This window comes from Drosophila elegans, unplaced genomic scaffold, assembly GCF_018152505.1.
Source record: "Drosophila elegans isolate 14027-0461.03 unplaced genomic scaffold, ASM1815250v1 contig_814, whole genome shotgun sequence".
In the NCBI taxonomy this organism is placed as follows: Eukaryota; Metazoa; Arthropoda; class Insecta; order Diptera; family Drosophilidae; genus Drosophila; species Drosophila elegans.
The window spans coordinates 4,722,430-4,740,550 of record NW_024546167.1 but is presented as its reverse complement, the minus strand read 5'-3'; the positions used below and the strand labels follow the sequence as shown (position 1 = coordinate 4,740,550).

Below are 18,121 nucleotides of genomic sequence, written 5' to 3'. Positions count from 1 at the left end.
GCTGCAGATGCCGATGTTGCTGTTGCTGTTGCTGTTGCTGTTGCTGCTGCTGTTGCTGTTGCCAGCAGCAACAGTTGCGTGTAGATAGATGGACAGCCATCTGGCAGACCGTAGATATTGCAGCTTGTTTGCGTGCGCACAGGCAACAAAAGCTGCAAAAAAATATATATATGAAACACACCAGGCTTTGCCGATTGGATTTTCAAATTTTTCACCTAACTGGCAGCCAGCCGATTGTATTTCAAGTGCGAATTCATCGTCTCAATTACAGTTATTATTGGTACGAATCCATGGTTTATATGGGCTTCATTTAATGAGTGCATCCAAAAGCCAAGCTGCATAGTTGATGGTGATGAAGAGCACTATGCGTGAAAGTAGAGAGCACTTGTTCCACAAAAATTATAGAGCAAAAGCACAGATATTATTATACTGCACTATAAAGTTGAATATTCACAAGTGTAATTTTATAAAAAAAATTTTTAAATTATCTTTTGAATATAACGTAACCGATACAGTTTTCAAACACAGAAGTATTCAGCTAATTCTCTTACTTTTATGTACAAAATTCAACTATTATTGTGTCTTTGAAATTTGATTAATATAACATGGTTTCAAAATATAGCAGCCTTTCTCTAGGAACTTTGTCTACTAAGATTTAAGTGAAACTAAATATTTCCTCCACTTAAGCAACCAGTTTGCTTTTTTTTTTTTGGCCTAGTCACAAATCAATTCTCTGATTCTCATGTTCGATAAGAAAGAGGAGCATCTCCCTCGACTGAACTAATTCCTTTCACGCTGCGGTCTGAGTTATGGAGCTTAAATTGGGCAGTCCCCAAACACCAGGAACCACAAAATTTGCATCTTTCCCAGGCTCCATCTAGTCTATATCTTTTTCGCTTCTGGAAGTGTGGAGGCATCTACATAAATGTGGCTTTTCATTAAAATCTAAAAGCATAAATCTAAAAAGTGAAACCAACAATGCCCGAGCAGACACAGGCGGACATCTGCGGTGTGCACCACCCCTGCTCCTCGTGAATCCACAGGATCTGTGGGCTGACTGCTTTATGCCTTTCTTCCTTCCTATCTGAATCTGTATCTGTATGTGTATGTGTATATGTATTTGTAACTGTGTGTGTGTGGGCTTGGTGGGGTGTGCGTCACAAAAACTAATTGAATTTTGAAATTCAAGTCGAAATTAAAAAATTACAAACAGCCGGCCGCATTTGGCAATCGCCGGCCGAAATAAACTGTAAAACGGAAATGTATTCGGCAGGTGGAAATTGAAACTGATTGAATTGTAAAGTGAAGCATAAAATGCTTTTGCCTGCGTTGTTTTTGTTTACAGCCTCTGGCACACCCACCATCAACCGCCCACCAACAACCGCCCACCGCCAATCGTCCACCGGTTTTCCCCAGTTGTTTTTCTTTTTGTATAATTTATGGTTTTCGATTTTAATTTGCGCACTTAGGCGCGTATTTTATGGCAGCTTTCTCGTTTGTTTTTTTTTTTTTGCATATTTCGACGCGCCTTCTGTGTTTTGTCACAACAAAATGTGGCAATGATTTAGAACGAGAGTGGATTGTGGAATTTCAAATGCTGATAATTCAGCAGATTTATACTAATAGGCATATTTTAAATATAATTAAACAGAATAACATAAGGAAAATACTTATAAACTTAGTCAGAAGAAGCAAAATTATCATTTCCAAATTAATTTGAATAATTAACATATAACTACTATAGTTATGAAAATGGATAAAAGCTTATAGACTTTAAATACATAAACTTATTTAACTATAAAAATAATTAAATTTTAATTTAAACTCTGTTAATAAGCTTTCTAAATGGATATCTGCCCTCGCTGCAAACTGAAAGACATATGCATTATGATTAGCGGGCGTAATTGAAGTTTAACTGCGCGTGTAATAAAAGCGATTTTTGGCCATTTGCAACGCATTAAAAGCATAAATAATACAAGGCGACGACTGTGTGAAAATAAAGACACGCGATATATTGTGTTCTACGAAGGGCTTCGCCCATTTCGCTAAAGAAATCCAAAAACATTTCTCAAAACAGAAGAAATACGGCACAATTTTTTGATGAGTTGAGGATTTGGGGCACGCGAAATGGGCGCGAGAAAATGTGCGAAATGCGATATTGTACCAAGGCATTATGAACGTGTCGGCATTACCAAAACCTAGACCGACTTATGTATATGCGTTTGTATGGCTGTGGCGGGAAATGTGGATGTGCTGTAGACCGCAAACAAACGACGGCGACTTATTCATTGCGCTTGCCATTAAGGTGGCTCTCGCTGCCATTTGGCCATGCTTTCTCCCACTGCCATTGCCATTGCCATTGCCACTGCCATTGCCTTTGCCCCTCCCACGTCAGGGTGATATATAACACGCTCATAATTGGTCATAAATCTGACAAATGTAATTTGTCATCACTCAAGCAGCTAGCGAACCGGAGCCAGCATCACCCCAATCTTTCTCAGCACCCAAAAAAAAAAGGACATAAAGTTGCTTCCGACTATCAGATACCTGGTGTTTTAGAAACAAGGCATTTGGATGTTTTATACCATACTTACTTTTTTCAAAATTTAATTTTATAATAATAAATCATCGAATTTTTACTGGCTTAACTTTCTTCGCATTTGCAAACACTTAAAAGACTTAAAAATCAAATATGAACCAATTAACCACCACATTAAATTATTAAAAATTAATATTAATTAATTAATATTAAAAGCTGCAAGTAAAGTATTACATTTAATTTACTACCATTAAATACTTATTTTATTTGATTTAATTGAAATTTAAATATTTCAAAACCATACAATAACTTCTTTTACATACAAGTTTATAGCAAGCAGAACTTATCTTTATGAAAAATTAAATAACATTTTATAGCCCTAGGCATATATTCCACACATTAAAAACCTATATTTTCAAGGACTTTAATAAATTATAAATATACCTGCTGGCATTTTTTGCATTCAAAATGTTTAATGCCTATATTCGTCACCTTTGATTGTTTTAATATTTATTATTTTTCCATATATAAAACAGCACCCTGGGAAACCATATATCCTTTGAGCTTCCGGGCATGGGAATTACCCTGTTTCCTTCCCACATTTTTCGTCTTTTGGCCCAGTTGGACGACTTGGTCATGCGACGAGTATACTGAAGTGCCAAAATGAAAAAGGTGCTTGACACAAAATGTCAGCTGGATATTTTTTATTACACAATCACAACATACACACACACACACACACACACAACACACACGCACTCACTTGGACACCTTCGAATATGCCCAGAAGCAGACTATGCTTTTGTTTTAGTTTCCGCTCGACACCCACACACACACACAGACAAACATTATTTTCGGGCACTCCGCATATAAGCCACAAAGTAGTTACTTTTTATGCCCCTGACTCGCACACACTCATAATCGGACTTGGGCCCCGATTGTGATTGTTTTCCCCAACGCTCACTTGAGCTCGTAAATATTTTACAAGTTTGGCCCCGTCCCCACTCTCGGATCTAATTTAAGCTCTTGTAGATGACATACGACTCAGTTTTGGGGCTCCTTGAGTACGAAACCTATCCAGCATCTTCGTTATAAATGACTTTCAAAGGGCCTAAACGTTCTAAATGGAGCAAGTGCGTGTTTCTGGTCAAAACATCGTCATGAACATTAAGTTTAAATGGGCGGCAGCAATCAATAGGCCATGATAATTTATGGCGATTATTTCGCAAAAGTTGAGCAAGTTGTCCGAGAATATGACTTAATATCAAACTTTGATTTTGTAGTTGGGGGCAAATAAACATAATTATAAATTGTTTACAATGTTAATGACTGAATATTGGTTGGGAATTTGAGCGGTTTTAATTTTTTCATAGTTACAACAACGCTCTTACTAAAATGTGAATGTAAAAATTTACTAGCACACTTTTAGGCAGCATAATTTCAGCAAAAAAATATTTTTTTTTTGCCTATTAGAGTTGGTTTTTTTATTATTATTTATTTATTTGCCTCAGTATTTATTTAGCAAGTATCTACGAAAAGTTAATTTTGTGGCCATTTTAAAAGCGTAAGTGGATTTATTTTAATCACAAAATTCTTAAATTAATGTTATTGAGAAATAATTACAAAATAATTAAGACATAATGTTGATCCCCTAATAAAAAAATACTTAATTAAGCTTTCTTTTTTTTATATGACGAAGAGAGGCGAGGGAAAGAATCCATCCGTAGGAAATACTCCATTGGAGGGTCACGTAAATTACCGTCAATATCAAGAGGTAAAAAAACAGGGACATGCGAAACTCATAGCCACTCATTGAGATGTGAAGCAGACTGGTGGTGACGATGAGGAAAAAGAAATAAATGCCAGTCTCCGTTGAAGAGGTAGTAATTACCTGGAGATGGGAGATAATCAGAGTGCCTAAAATAAGAGGGTAATTGAATGCTTACCGAGCAACTGGGGTTGTAGCAATCCTGGTAGTGGAGCGTTGGAAATGCGAAAAAGACCGCATAGGTGACCATGCTCATTACGACTCCGAAGGTGGCATCCCACATCTTTCTCATCTGCAGGCACCTGATGACTATAGCCTCACTGAACGTCTCACCCAATCCAAAGTACATCAGGGCCGTGATATCGGGCGTTAGATCGAACTTGGTGCTAATATACTGCCACGCGAGGTTCTCAATCTCTCGACAGAGAAAGTTCATCGCAAATGAGCTGGCGATCAAGCCCTGAAATGCAAATAGCCAAACATTATCGGGTCGCCTCAAGGAGTGGGTGGAGATGAAGGTCAGGATGCTGAGGGTCCAGCAAACCACGAGCATCATGACCCAGCCTACAGCCTTAACCCCATTGAGAAGGCAAATGAAGGGCAGCACCAATAGACTGAGGCAGCTTATAAATTTAGTCCAGCCCATCAAGTAGCGGTCTTTTGATATAACCGGAATTAAATTAGATATTACAAAATACATAGGCACCTGTAAAATAAATAGTGTTAAATAAAATAAAATATAAGAACACTTATGAAAAAAATGGAATAGTATAAATAAATATCTGACTATTCAACAAAATAAATAAGAACACTTATAAAAAAATGGAATAGTATAAATAAATATCTGACTATTGAAATCAACATTTTATATCAAATTTTAATCGCAATATTTAATGCACATTAAGTCCCATGATTTAAAATTAAAATATTTGAACTAATCTTGAAAATATTAATAGTTTCTATTTGATTTAAATGCATTTTGTTTAAGATAAATAGAGTTTAAATTTAAATTTAGTTTTTAGCTTTTAAAATCAAATCCGAAAATAATTAAAGGAAAAATTTTTAAATATTATAATATTTTCATATTTAAAATAACTTAAAACCGAAATAGATGAAAATCAAAGAAAACATATTTAAATTGAGTACAAAATTCAATAAGTAATTGGATTTACTAGTGTAATGATATAACAACTTTGAATCTATATACCAAAAAAAATCAATTGAGCGAAGGCAAAGATATTGTAATTTATCAAATTTGCTTAAAATAAAAATCCTTTGTTTAAGCAGTTTGTTTGTTTAAAAATGTAGTTGTACCCACCATTACAATCCTATATATTACATGCGAATCGGCCATGTTCCTATATCCATTCACCGTCTTCAACCAGAGCTCACGTTTTGAAAACACTCTTTGCTTCCGGTATTTGCCTAAGATTTCATCGCCGCTATCCATATCCGAAAAGTGGTCTAAACTTGGGTTCTGCTTCGGGGCATTTCGTTGAAATGTAGTGTGCGACACGACCAGGATCACCAATAAGACCATCGCAAAAGTAAAGATGAACACCGTCACCCGGAAGGTAATCAAATACATGTCAGTTTGCTTGTAATCAAGATGGTATGATTTCCTTGTGACGACAACCAAATAGTACATTCCGACCAAAATGAATGTCATGCACGACCAGAGGGTGACTCCTTCAACTCGATATCCTTGCATACAGATGACCATAACTCCCATTACAAAGTATTTCATGATATCTCCCACGATGTTTGAAAACTGCAGAGGACTCATGTTGCCTTTGTGGGAATAACACACTTTGCTGACACTGTTGAAGTGGGGTACAAAAAAAATTGCACCAAAGAACATGTAACTGAATCCAAACATTGTCATGGGTGCAAATTCAATGAGCGTCACTAAATTAGGCACAAAGCTGCAAGAAATCATCATTTAGTAATGAATGAAATAACATGCTTGCATCACCCACAAGTATTTTGTCACCATGAAGAGCAGACTAAAGTGTGCCATCAATAAGAACGCACTTATGAAGCCATAAACTAACATCGAATTCATTTTGAAGATGCAGAAGGAGATCTCTAAGTAGTTTATAAGGTGCACAAACGTTCCACAACTAAACGTACTCCTCGCAAGATCACATGTCTCATTGGCAAGTCGAAACGATTTATGTGAAATCAATGAACACCGGTCCTGCAAAAAATCATCAAGTCAGTGGGATTATTTATTTCACCTCTAGAGTACTTGCCACAGCTGAAAGTTGCACAAACGCCATATCAAACTAATGCTAGTTAATTTTTGATAGATATAATTTATTAGAGCTCGTTTGCTAAGGTTTCTGAGATAGTGCCAAATTTTCTTTATTTATAAAACAGTTAAACTGTATTTTAAAATGCACTTATATTTTTAACAACTTTAGTTTATTGTGATATAGGTGTTCGAAATCCTTTTTAAATTCATTTATTTTTATATCTTTATCCTTTTTATTTAGATTCCTATGTCGAAATTATATATACTTGATATAGAAATAAAGTTTACATAAACTTGCTATCTATTAAGCAAATTTCAACTTTAAAATTTATTTAAAAATATCTAAATATCTAGTATAAAATAGATTAAAATTCAAAGAATAGTTCTCAACCAAACATTTTGTAATTCTGAGTAAAATCTTTAAGGAGAATATAGATGCTACTTACTTTTCCACCAATTTGATAGATTCCAATGGCCTCTCGGCGTCAAGGTGCAAATGCAAATGCACTGCCTTCGAAATGGGTCATCGGTGGGTTCATGAGCGATCGCCGTCGTCATCGTCAACGTGACGAGCCCCAAGTACGCCGCATATCTCTCCACAGTCGTTATGTATCTTTTGTGCCTGCCCAGGCAGCAACAGCTAAAGATTCGAGTTCCTGCCGTAATGAAACTTGATGCAAATTGCCGTCGCATCAACAGCAGGCACCAAACATCGCTTCTCGAGAACATGATATTCTGCTTTTTTGGGCTCCAAGAGAAAATCCGAGAACTTTTCGAGCTCGTCTCAATTAGCGGCAATTGAATTATTACACGGCGGCACTCATTCAATTTTCAGCGATAGGGGAACAGACCCACCAATGTTGACAGGCTTCTTGATGGTCGAGTGCGACATGAGTGTGGATACGACTGGGCAATGGCATAACAAAGTCACTCTACAGAGATTTGGGAAAAGAACTTCGTACTCTCAAAAAGATTTCAAAACTTCGTTTAAATATGAAATTCTTTGTTAGGGACAAATCCAAAATTGATGTGATATGGCATTGCTGAAAGAATGAAACGATCATAAATTAACTTTCCAATTCTTGAATTAATAATTAATAAATTAAATTTAATAAAAATTAAAATTGGAACCTTTAGTTATTCGGTTCCATTAAAGGTTTTGTACTCAATATAAAAATTATTTACTTTGATTTTTAAATGTAAGAGTTGTTAAATCAATAAACTTGTATTTTTAAGTGAATTAATTTTCGTTCCTCAAGCATAATAAACTTTCTTAATTGTTTTCGAAATTCATGACTGACGGATTTATGCTTGATTAGATATTTTACATTTTCTCGTACTTGGATCAACAAAATTCCTACTTAATGTACATAATATTTGAAAACTAAACACTTGATTTACGGATACGCCCTCCTCCCAAATCGTAGGGCATCGTCCCACGCATTTGTCACTTTGCTCGCATAAACACGTCGCAGTTGTGCCGCCTGTCTTCAGTTCGACCGCACCACTCGATCCGTTTAGACCAGCTTAGATTCGTCGCGATCAAGATGAGATCCTGCTACTTGGCACTCTGCCTGCTGCTGATCGCAGCCTCCACATTTCAGCCCGCTGAGGCTCGGGGCGGAAGGGGGCGTGGCGGCGGCTCGTTCGGCGGCCTCTTCGGCGGTTGGCGCAAGTACAAGAAGCCCTCGTCGTCGGGCGGTGGGCGGCGTGTGGTGAGCGGATCGCCGGTACACACGGCCATGACGATGCCGAAACCGCCACCGCCGCCCCCCGCACCGCCCAAGCCGATGACGCCATCAAAGCAGCAGATCGCCAGCTATCCGCGCCAGCAGATGCCAGCTGGCTACGGCTACGGATCGTATCCTGGCCAAGGAAGCGGGACGTACTACGCCAACGCACAGGCTCTGCCCGCCGGAGCGGTGTTCTACGCCCAGCCACCTGTGGGAATGAACAGAGGACTGGGTGAGTATCAGGGGCCAATTGAAAACAATAAGACTATTGTACTTACTTAGAAGCTCCACCCTAAAAAAAACAAATTTTTAACAATATACTAAGTTTGACCAAATTTTTCAAAGTGCTTGGAATATGATAAATATTTCGGTCTAAAAAATATTTAAATGTCTGTCCGTTTCTCCGATTTTAATACTCTATAATACCATGCATATATCAAAGAATTTTCAAATCCATTGAATAACAGCGAAGTTAAAACAATTATGAAATCGTCGTCCCATTGATAAAGTAACGAAGAATATGGTTTTAATTTGTTTTCATCCTCTTAATTTTATCATTGCGATTGTTTCAATTTTAATAAAATTAATTTTAAAATATTAAACCATTATTGTACTGTTAAAAAATGAAATTAAAATGTTTGTTTCCGTCTCGTTGGGACTGATACACTACCTGTAAAATAATTAAAATTTTTGGAAAGTTAAGAGAAACGTTTTAGTTGTTTCGAATACAACATACTGCCGTCACAAGAAAAGACTAAATCAATTCATGTGAATATAAGATTATCACCTGTTAAAAACAAAAACGGCAAGCTAACAGATGAACATCGTTACGATATTTTACCTTTGCTCTTATTTTTTTATCCTTGCAGGCACGGGAGATTTTCTCACCGGAATGCTGGCGGGTCACATGATGAACAACATGCTGTTTGGTCACCGCCACCATGTGTACCACAGAAATCCGGAGGTTGGGCAGTCGCCTGAGGGAAATGGTCGCCAGATCATCATCGTCAACAACGGTCAGCAGCAGGGAGTTTTGCAGAACGAAACCACTATTTCTGGGGAAGCCTCCGCTGTGGTGCCCCCCGAAAATCCACTGACAGAGGAGCAGGATGAGGAGGAGGAGGAGGGGGAGGGGGAGGGGGAAAGTGAACACGTTTCTAGCGAGGAATCCACAGAATTTGAGGCAACTCCACAACCATATCCAGACGGTGGCATCGTTTGCTTCCCCATCACACTAAACGAAACAGATCCCGAGAACGCAGACCAGATGCGAGAAGTGGAGCGCGTGGTTTGCTTTCCAGCACCGCCCAACAATCCGGTAAATTTGCAACCCACCATTACCACTGAGCCACCCATTGTTGCAGGCGATATTGTGGGTGGTGCAGAGGATGGCTCGCAAGGTGGTGGAGGTGACGAGGCTACCAATGCCAATGCCAATGTGGGTGCCCCAATCGAGGTGGCCAACTTTGTGGCATCAAGAGCCGCCCAAGTCGAAATGGACTCCTCTTGATTACTCCTAAGTTATAAACTAAGTAAAATAAAGTTAAATAAACATAATAACTTATTTCTAACTACGATTTTTTATCTGGTAAAATAATATTATGGCTTGCATGTGTGTTTAAAACTGACTGGCAAACAAATTGAGAAGGCGACATTTTTAAAAGCAAGAAAGATTATTAAACTTACGAATATATTCAATTTGATATTATAAATTAAAATACCATAATGAAAACCCGCTTTGTGATAATTAGTAACATAGCCACGACAAGATTTCAGATGATTGTCCTTAAATATTCTCTAGTTCGAAATAATTTAAAAATTTGTTAGTAAGCTCACTCTATATTCTCAAGTTCAAATTATTAAATGTTTCTGTGTTAGTAAGCCCACTTAATACGTCTAAGTGCCCTATGAAAATGATTTACATGCCCTCAGTAGCTTTTAACCAAATTAAAAAATATATTGTTTGAGCCATAAGCACGCAAAAGTGACGCGAAACAGGAGAAACCAATAATAGAACTTACGTCAGAGGCTCCCTAGTGCGTCCTTCGAGTGTTAACCTTTTGCCCAGGTGTTAAAACAGGTAACAACACACTGTAAAGAATGTCATCGTTTAGTATGTTTACACTTTGCATATTTATTTTTATGTAAATATTTTATTTATTCCACTAATGTTTATCGATACATACAACGCAAGTTTTAAAATAAATTTTTATAGTTATGAAATAATAAGAAAACTATAGGTGAATAAAAAGTAAAGTAAAGTAAAACGACTATTCTCTTACTTCTACCGGACGGCAGGTGGCGCCTGCATTTGTTTGTCATAGTCATAGTTTTGTACAAAATTTCTGTCAATAATAATAATATAATATAATATAATAGAATAACTGATTTCTTTTTTTCATGACACTTGATTTGTAATTAGAATAATAACAATTATAATAAAAGAACTATTGGCGAACCTTAAGCACAATAACAACAACAATAATATTAAAGACAATCTTTACAACTTTTAATAAACAGACTAATACTGCGACGCTGTCGTAAGCTGTGACGATGACTTTGGCGTTGAAGGCAATCCAAATCAACAACAAAAACTACAAACGAGTGCTGCGACTACGATTATACCCACTACTCAGCTAACTTTCTTAATCTACGGCATTAAGGTATCAAAACCTAATTTTTTATTTGCGTATGTATTTTCTTTTTTATTAACGAGTTTGATTGACTTAGCTGTTAGACTGTTTAACAGTTAGACTCAGATATATGTACATACCCCTGTTGCATTTGTTTTAGTAAAAACAATATTCCCAATTTCCACACGGATAATGGGTATAATCGGGAACAAATACAAAGCAGCGACACGAGTTGAAAAACCCAAACAAAACTCACTTGTGGGTGTGAGTGTGCGATGATCCAACAACCAGAGCAATGAAGCTCACTTGGCGCTCATTAAATTCCCCAGCACCTACAACAAAAAGCGCCACAGAAGCAACAACAATAAAAGTCGGACAATAAAGTGAACGAAAAGAGAATATGACAGACAATTTTGTCATTCATAAGTTTTGTTGAAATCATTCACAAATGTTTAGTTCATTTTGGAAACAAATTAAAAAATGTATTTATTTGAAAACTACATTTTTTAGATTTTAATCATTTTCATCACTCATAATGTATATTTAAATAATCAGTTGTTTTTTTTTTTTTTGGATTAACTGTAATTTTTTTATATTATCCCAAATCATACGGATAACTTTCAAACGGTTGCTAACTAGAATTCTTTGATTTGCTTATTACTTGTTTATTTATCTGTTTCACCTTTTGCTAGTTCTAAATGTATTTAAACAGTCGTAATGCCAAACAGCAGAAAGATAAACGGTAAAGAGCGGCACCAGAAATTCCCTCCGGAGAGAAGCACAAAAAATGACAAATTAAATAAAAACATTCATACTGAAGCGCCCAAGAGATAATAAAGCAACGTCAGAAATATGAAATATAAAGAGAAACCGTTAGAAAGCAATAGTCGACTGCAGAGAAAAAAAATTACCTAAATTGTAGTTAAATCGATAGTTTTTGGTTTTTTTTTTTAATTTTTGTTTTAGAAATAGGACAAAATAAAACCATTAATGTGTTAAATGTTAATACGAACATAGTTTTTCGAACATATTAAACTTTTATAGAGTTATATATCAAAAGTAATAAATATAGTTTGGTACTTTATCAACTTTTTTCAGTGTACTGACCACTGTGACAAGGCAACATGTTGGTCTCGCTCTCGCGGTCGCTGTTCTGCTGCTCCTCTGCTCTGCTGCTGCTGCTGCTCGCCGCATTCCGCTCCAGAGGAAAACGCAAAACACACAACGCGAGCGATTTTTTAGCTCAGTTCAGTTGTTCGAGAAACTTTGCACGAAACAAAAGCGAAAATCGCACGCGGCAGAAACAGCAAGCGGAATACACAGTTAAAACCAAAGTAAATATCATATAAATTAAGGTTTATTTGCATTTGAAGACGAGGGTGTTTTGAGTTTTATTGTTTTGAGTTAGCAAAATAATTTGTTTAACATTTAAGTAAGGTTTTAGTAAGGTTTTAACAGCAAGTTTGTTAATTTAAATACTAATTGCAGTGCTCAACTGCTCAACGCTTTTATTGCTTTCTTGTGTTTTTCTTTTTTGCAAATGCTTGCCCGAATTGAAGGTCACTTCAAAACAAAAAGGAAACAACACAAACCAGACCATATTAAAAGTATATTCCCCATCAAAATCAATTTGAGGTTCTATACTCGCCTTTTCTAATGCGTTTTTTAATTGTTTCTTAAATGTGTATGTCAGCAAATGTGTGTATCTCTCAAATATCCAAACATAATTCATTTTCTGCACCCCACAGGTTGGTTTAAAATTAGAAAATCTAACTTTGTTATGACGCCGATTGTTTGCATTATTCTAGGAAAAGGTATACATATTAACATATCAGAAATTTATGCATAGATGCATTGAAGTGTGACACAAAAAAATGAAATATAGATTTAGCAGTAAATCAACAAATGAGTCACTAAGCCAAGCTTAGTAATGACAAATGAAAAATATTTGTAGAAAATTTATAAAGTATTTATACAACTTTATTAAGGGATATGGAATATATAGTAACTTGTGTGTAAGGTAATCAGTATTAGATCATCTAAAATACTCTGTGGAAACAGCTGCCACATCTCATTAGATCTATGGGCAAACAAAATTTTATAATTTAGTTTTGAGACCAGCTGAAAAAATAGCCAATAATAACTATTTGTGCCAAAACGGTTTTCAAGAGTCACCCACTCAAAAACACACATAACTAACCGGCTTTTGACGCCCAATTAACTTTTATTTTTATGTCTTCTGTCTTCCATATATTATGTAAGTCTTGGCCAAACAAAGCTCCCTCCAAGGCTTAAGAAAAATGTGATTCATTTATTATTGAAATTGAGCCTTGCTTATCTATAAGCATTTTGACATCTGACTTTAACACTGCGATAAGCATTTGAATTCTAGACCGTCTCTTAATGATTATGATGCTCCCATTGGACACTCGTGTAGTTCATAGAAATCCAAAGACAATGGGTAAACAAACATGAGGTTAACAGTTTCGTGTTAAAGTATTTCCCCATTGACGTCATAGCTGCGCATGCGTTGCAGTTCAGCGGCTCTATGAGTCAGCAAACAAGTTTATCACGCTTTCAGCATCGCTCGTAGTTTGCAGCAAGTGCATGTGTCGGTCCTAAACAAAAATCTGCCCACAACTGCAATTAGATCTCTCTGTTTATATAAAACAATTAAATCTATTGTTGGTTTTCGCGGAATCCACTGAATTGATTCGTAAGAATTGCGTTCTTGATTAAACCAAATACATTTAATTTATGCCGGTTTTTATAGTCTTTATTTAAAAGTTACAACACTTTGATTAACTCAGCTTTTCTGCTTTTTCCTTCCAAAGTTTGCTAATGTGAAAAACGGATTATTTCAATTTCAACTTGCAAAGTTAAATTAAATGAATAACATTTGTATCCAAATATAATACAATTTTAATTATATATACTTAATACTTATTCACTGTTTTTAACAACAAAAGTACTTTATTATTTTTAAAAAGTGGGTCTTAAATTGAAAGATATATGTGACTTACAACTTTTTAAACAAAATATGGATTCTTACTTAATTAATTTAATATTATATTTTTATATTTTATATTATATTCTTATATTTTCGTTCAAGAAAAAAAATTAATAAAAGATATATATATATTATTTATATAATAACACTATAGTTTAATGAAACCAACCGGCATCTTTTAATTTGCAAGTAAATTTCTGTTCCAGTTTACTTTTCCTTCTGATGTAATGAAGAGAACATCCGTTAGCCTTGTAACCCCAAGACTTGACCTCCGAATTTGTGTGTTTATAGTTGTGGAACTTAGCCTGGGTGTGTTTGGCCAAAGTCAATGGAGTGTAGCCACGCGACAAGCCGTCCAAATCAGCAAGTTAATTATCATTAGGCGGTCGCTCAAGACACGCATTACGCGCTTCTAATTTGGGCAAATAAAAGGGAGGCAGGCCGTTCTGAGCCTCCTGTAAATTTGGCAATCAGGGCGTGACACCGACACATTGTTCATTAGTTGAAGTGGATCGGGAAAATTCCAAAACTGCAGATGAAGTTAGCAAATTTAATAATAGCTTTCAAAATGTTGGCAATCTAGTAAAGCTGGCGGGGAACTAATTCTCAGTTGACTAACTATAATTTTGGTTTATTATTAGCGTAAATTGAATCAATTGTTTTTTCACACAAAACATAAAAATATAACCATGTTGGCTGATGATGACTGACAATGGGGAATGAATTGTGGGGTGCAGTAGGGATATACATTAAAAATAAAACTTAAACGATGGCTGGAGTAGTCGAATCTGTTATACCCTATATTACTATTAAGGCTTTTTAAAATTGTGCATTAAACGAATATCACCATAAAAAGATCTATAACAGATATTAGAGATCACGTTAGTTGAGGCTCGTTTCTAATCGAGGCCTAAGATACAAAGTTTTTAAGGTTAAATATTTTTTTTTAATAGCAAGCGGATGGTTCTGTCCGACCTTAAATATCCGAAATACTTAATTAGGTTTGAAAATATTTTTATTTGGACTTCTTTTTTAGTCTATATATTATATATATAACTTGACAGCAAATTCGTTATCATGATTTACATATAAATCTATAAAAATCAGAATTGAAATCACTGTGAGTAACTGAACATTGTTCCCATTTCAGAATGTTCCTTTACCCGCGGCGGCTAAGTGGCAGCCTGTTGGTGGTGGTGCTTCTCGTATTGGCGCTAACCACCGATGATGTGCATGCCAAGTGGAAGTCCAGTGGCAGCAGGAGTTCCACTTCGAGCAGAGGTTCCAGTTCGGGCAGACGGACCTCTTATCCAGCTCCTTCTTATCACCCAGCTCCAGCCCACCATGCGGCTCCCTCGTATCATGCACCACCCGCTTACCACGCACCACCGGCGCACCACCCAGCTCCGTCGCACCACGCCAATGCGGACAACGTGAAGCTGAGCTACGGCGGTGGAACCCAATCGCAGCCCAGCAGGGTGGCCAGTTCCCAGACGCACAGTGCAGCCCCCTCCGCCCCTGCCGCGCCCATCGGCTGGAATGTGCCGGCCAAGCCGCAAGGACCACCGCCAGCGTACTCCGCCTCGAATCCCGTGGGCGGAGCTCATACCAACATAAACGAGCGTCCGCCGGCCTACAATCCGTCGTACAAGCCGGCACCGCCCAGCTATACGGCTGCCACCCAGACGCACAACACGAATCTGCAGAGCCAACCTCGTCCAGCTGGAGCAGCTAGTCCCAGCTCGAGTCCGGGTGGCTACTATGGAGGAGCACACTCCAGCACTGCTTATCGTGGTCGCAGCAACTCCACCGGTGGCTATGGCTCATCGGGTGGCTACCAACCCATCACGGCCACCAATGCCCACAATGTGCAGTCGAGCTATCCGCGTCAGCAGTTGCCAGCCGGAGCCACCTATCATCCGGCGGGACAGATTCCAGCCGGGGCCACTTACCACCCGGCGGGTCAGATTCCGGCTGGTGCCAGCTATCATCCCGCGGGCGGATATCCAGCCGGAGCCTCGTACCACCCGGCTGGCCAGGTGCCCCACGGAGCCACCTACTATCCGCAGGGTCAGATTCCGGCCGGAGCCACTTATCACCCAGCCGGGGGCTATCCGCACGGAGCCAGCTACTATCCACAAGGACCACCAGTGGCCGCAGGAGTGCCGCCAGGCGCCACCTTCCTGCCCGCCGGAGGAGCCCTGCCCGCCGGAGCTGTTTTCTATCCCCAGGCGCCGCAAAAGTCCTCCTCGGGCTTGGGATTGGGTGAGTTTAAAAACATAATCTCAACTGCTTAAGGAAGCAGTTTTAAGCCAGCATATTGAAAATTACATTATTAATTAGATATACAATTTACATTTTCAATCGTTTTTAATAGAATTAGAATTTTCCTTAGTTTTTCTATGCACGTTATATGGAATGGTTTTCTAACATAGACAAAATTAAAAAAAATTCTAAAATACCAAATCAACCTTCATAAAGTGCACTATAAAAAAAAACCTAAAAATCATTGATTAGTTCGTGTAAAAAAGAGTCTAAATTTTGTAATCTTTTTGTAGGAAACAGTTAAAATATATCTCGTAAATAATCAAAATTAAATTAAAACTTTTTAAGCTTCGATTTACTGCGACTTTAAAAACGTGAGTTGTAGGAAAAACACTTCAATGTTTTGAAGGCTGGTGTATACTTATACTTATTAAATGGTATAGGTATATATAATAATATGCGGCCTTCATCAAATTTGCTCCCTTTCACTTAAAATTTATTAAATAAAAAGTTTTAAAGCTCAACTTCCCCTTAAAAAAGCCAAGCAGCTACACAATTAAAACGGATTTTTCAGTCTAAGATAAAGGATGCAAACATTTAATAGCTTTGCTAACTTGGTCTCTTTATTTTCCACAGGCACTGGTCTCATTGCTGGAGCCTTGGGTGGAGCCATCCTGGGTCACGCCCTTACTCCCACCCAGACACGTGTGGTGGATCACTCCTACTCTGGCGGTGGTGGTGGTGGAGGCGGTGGCTACAACCAGGGTGGCGACGACAAGATCATCATTATCAACAACGGACCACCCGGATCGGTGACCACCAGTGATGTGGGATCTGGCACTACGGTGATAAACACTGGCGGAAGCCAAGCAGCGGCTGCTCCTTCGCTGCCAGTGCCACCTGTATATGCATCTCCTCCGGCTCCTGGCCCGCAATCTCCTCCTGTTCCACCAGCACCTGGAGCTGTTCCATTGGCACCTTTGGGTCCTGTTCCGGAAACTCCAGTTGCTGCCGGAATTCCACTAGCTGCCGGAACTCCAGTTGCTGCCGGAACTCCAGTTGCACCCGGAACTCCAGTTGCTGCCGGAACTCCAGTTGCTGCCGGAACTCCAGTTGCTCCCGGAACTCCTGCTGCTCCGGCGGATCCCAATGCCCCAATTCCTCCTGCACCTGGCGCCGCCGCTGACCCCAATGCCCCACCAGCTGGACAGATTATCTGTGTGCCCGTGAAAGTGCCACAACCTGATCCCAACGATCCCACCAAGACGATAGAGGTGGACCAGGTGGCCTGCTATCCAGCCCCACCGCCGGAAACTGCTACTCCGGCCAATGGAACCGCACCAGCCGTCGAGGGAGCTGTGCCCGCTCCCGTCTCTGCCCCAGGATCAGTTCAACTGGCTCCCTTCCAAGTCACCACACCCGTGACCGTTCCCGAGGGTTCGGTGCCCTTGGCTCCTCTGATCCCCGGCGGTCAGCCTGACATAATGAAGATGCCGGGTCTCACCTCGGCTCGACTGTCGGCGGAGTCGGGCCTGAAGGATGCACACAGTGTGGCCGGACGATCCTTTGGACACTTTAGCCTCATCTCCACTCTGGCGACCCTGATCGTGGCCTACTGTCTCCACTGAGCACTGAGCACTGAGCCCTTAGCACTGAGCATGGGTGCTCATCCCCACACCACCACCCTTTCCTCAAGCAAGGACGAAGTGTCATCGGCAACCGGAAAGCTTTAACTTATTTATTGTCATTCTGTGGGACACGAGATTCAATTGGATTTATAAGACCAGCCCCGATCAGACGGTTCTCTTTATATATTTTGTAAAAAAAAAAATCGAATTTTTGATATATACTCGTAGTTCTGTTAGATTTCAAACTAAGCCAACAATAAATGTACCAAACCATTAAAACACAGTCAT

General features: G+C 38.7%; 3 protein-coding genes across 3 annotated transcripts; 2 read left to right on the top strand and 1 right to left on the bottom strand.

Annotated features, from left to right (window-relative positions):
* Positions 1 to 4,193: 4,193 nt before the first annotated feature.
* LOC108138140 lies at positions 4,194 to 7,612 on the bottom strand. Its single transcript, XM_017260199.2, has 5 exons — positions 7,011 to 7,612; positions 6,287 to 6,507; positions 5,626 to 6,232; positions 4,486 to 5,013; positions 4,194 to 4,430 (listed from the first exon to the last, which is right to left on the bottom strand). The coding sequence occupies exons 2-5, from the start codon at positions 6,370 to 6,372 to the stop codon at positions 4,206 to 4,208; spliced, it is 1,446 nt and encodes a 481-aa protein (XP_017115688.1). The 5' UTR covers positions 6,373 to 6,507; positions 7,011 to 7,612; the 3' UTR covers positions 4,194 to 4,205.
* Positions 7,613 to 8,099: 487 nt separating this feature from the next.
* LOC108138328 lies at positions 8,100 to 9,868 on the top strand. The gene is made up of 2 exons (XM_017260495.2): positions 8,100 to 8,529; positions 9,167 to 9,868. The coding sequence occupies exons 1-2, from the start codon at positions 8,112 to 8,114 to the stop codon at positions 9,805 to 9,807; spliced, it is 1,059 nt and encodes a 352-aa protein (XP_017115984.1). The 5' UTR covers positions 8,100 to 8,111; the 3' UTR covers positions 9,808 to 9,868.
* A 2,281-nt stretch (positions 9,869 to 12,149) lies between these two features.
* Positions 12,150 to 18,116, top strand: LOC108138289 (transcription initiation factor TFIID subunit 4). Its single transcript, XM_017260448.2, has 3 exons — positions 12,150 to 12,264; positions 15,091 to 16,205; positions 16,842 to 18,116. Exons 2-3 carry the CDS (start codon positions 15,092 to 15,094, stop codon positions 17,831 to 17,833), a joined length of 2,106 nt encoding a protein of 701 aa, XP_017115937.1. The 5' UTR covers positions 12,150 to 12,264; position 15,091; the 3' UTR covers positions 17,834 to 18,116.
* Positions 18,117 to 18,121: the final 5 nt, after the last annotated feature.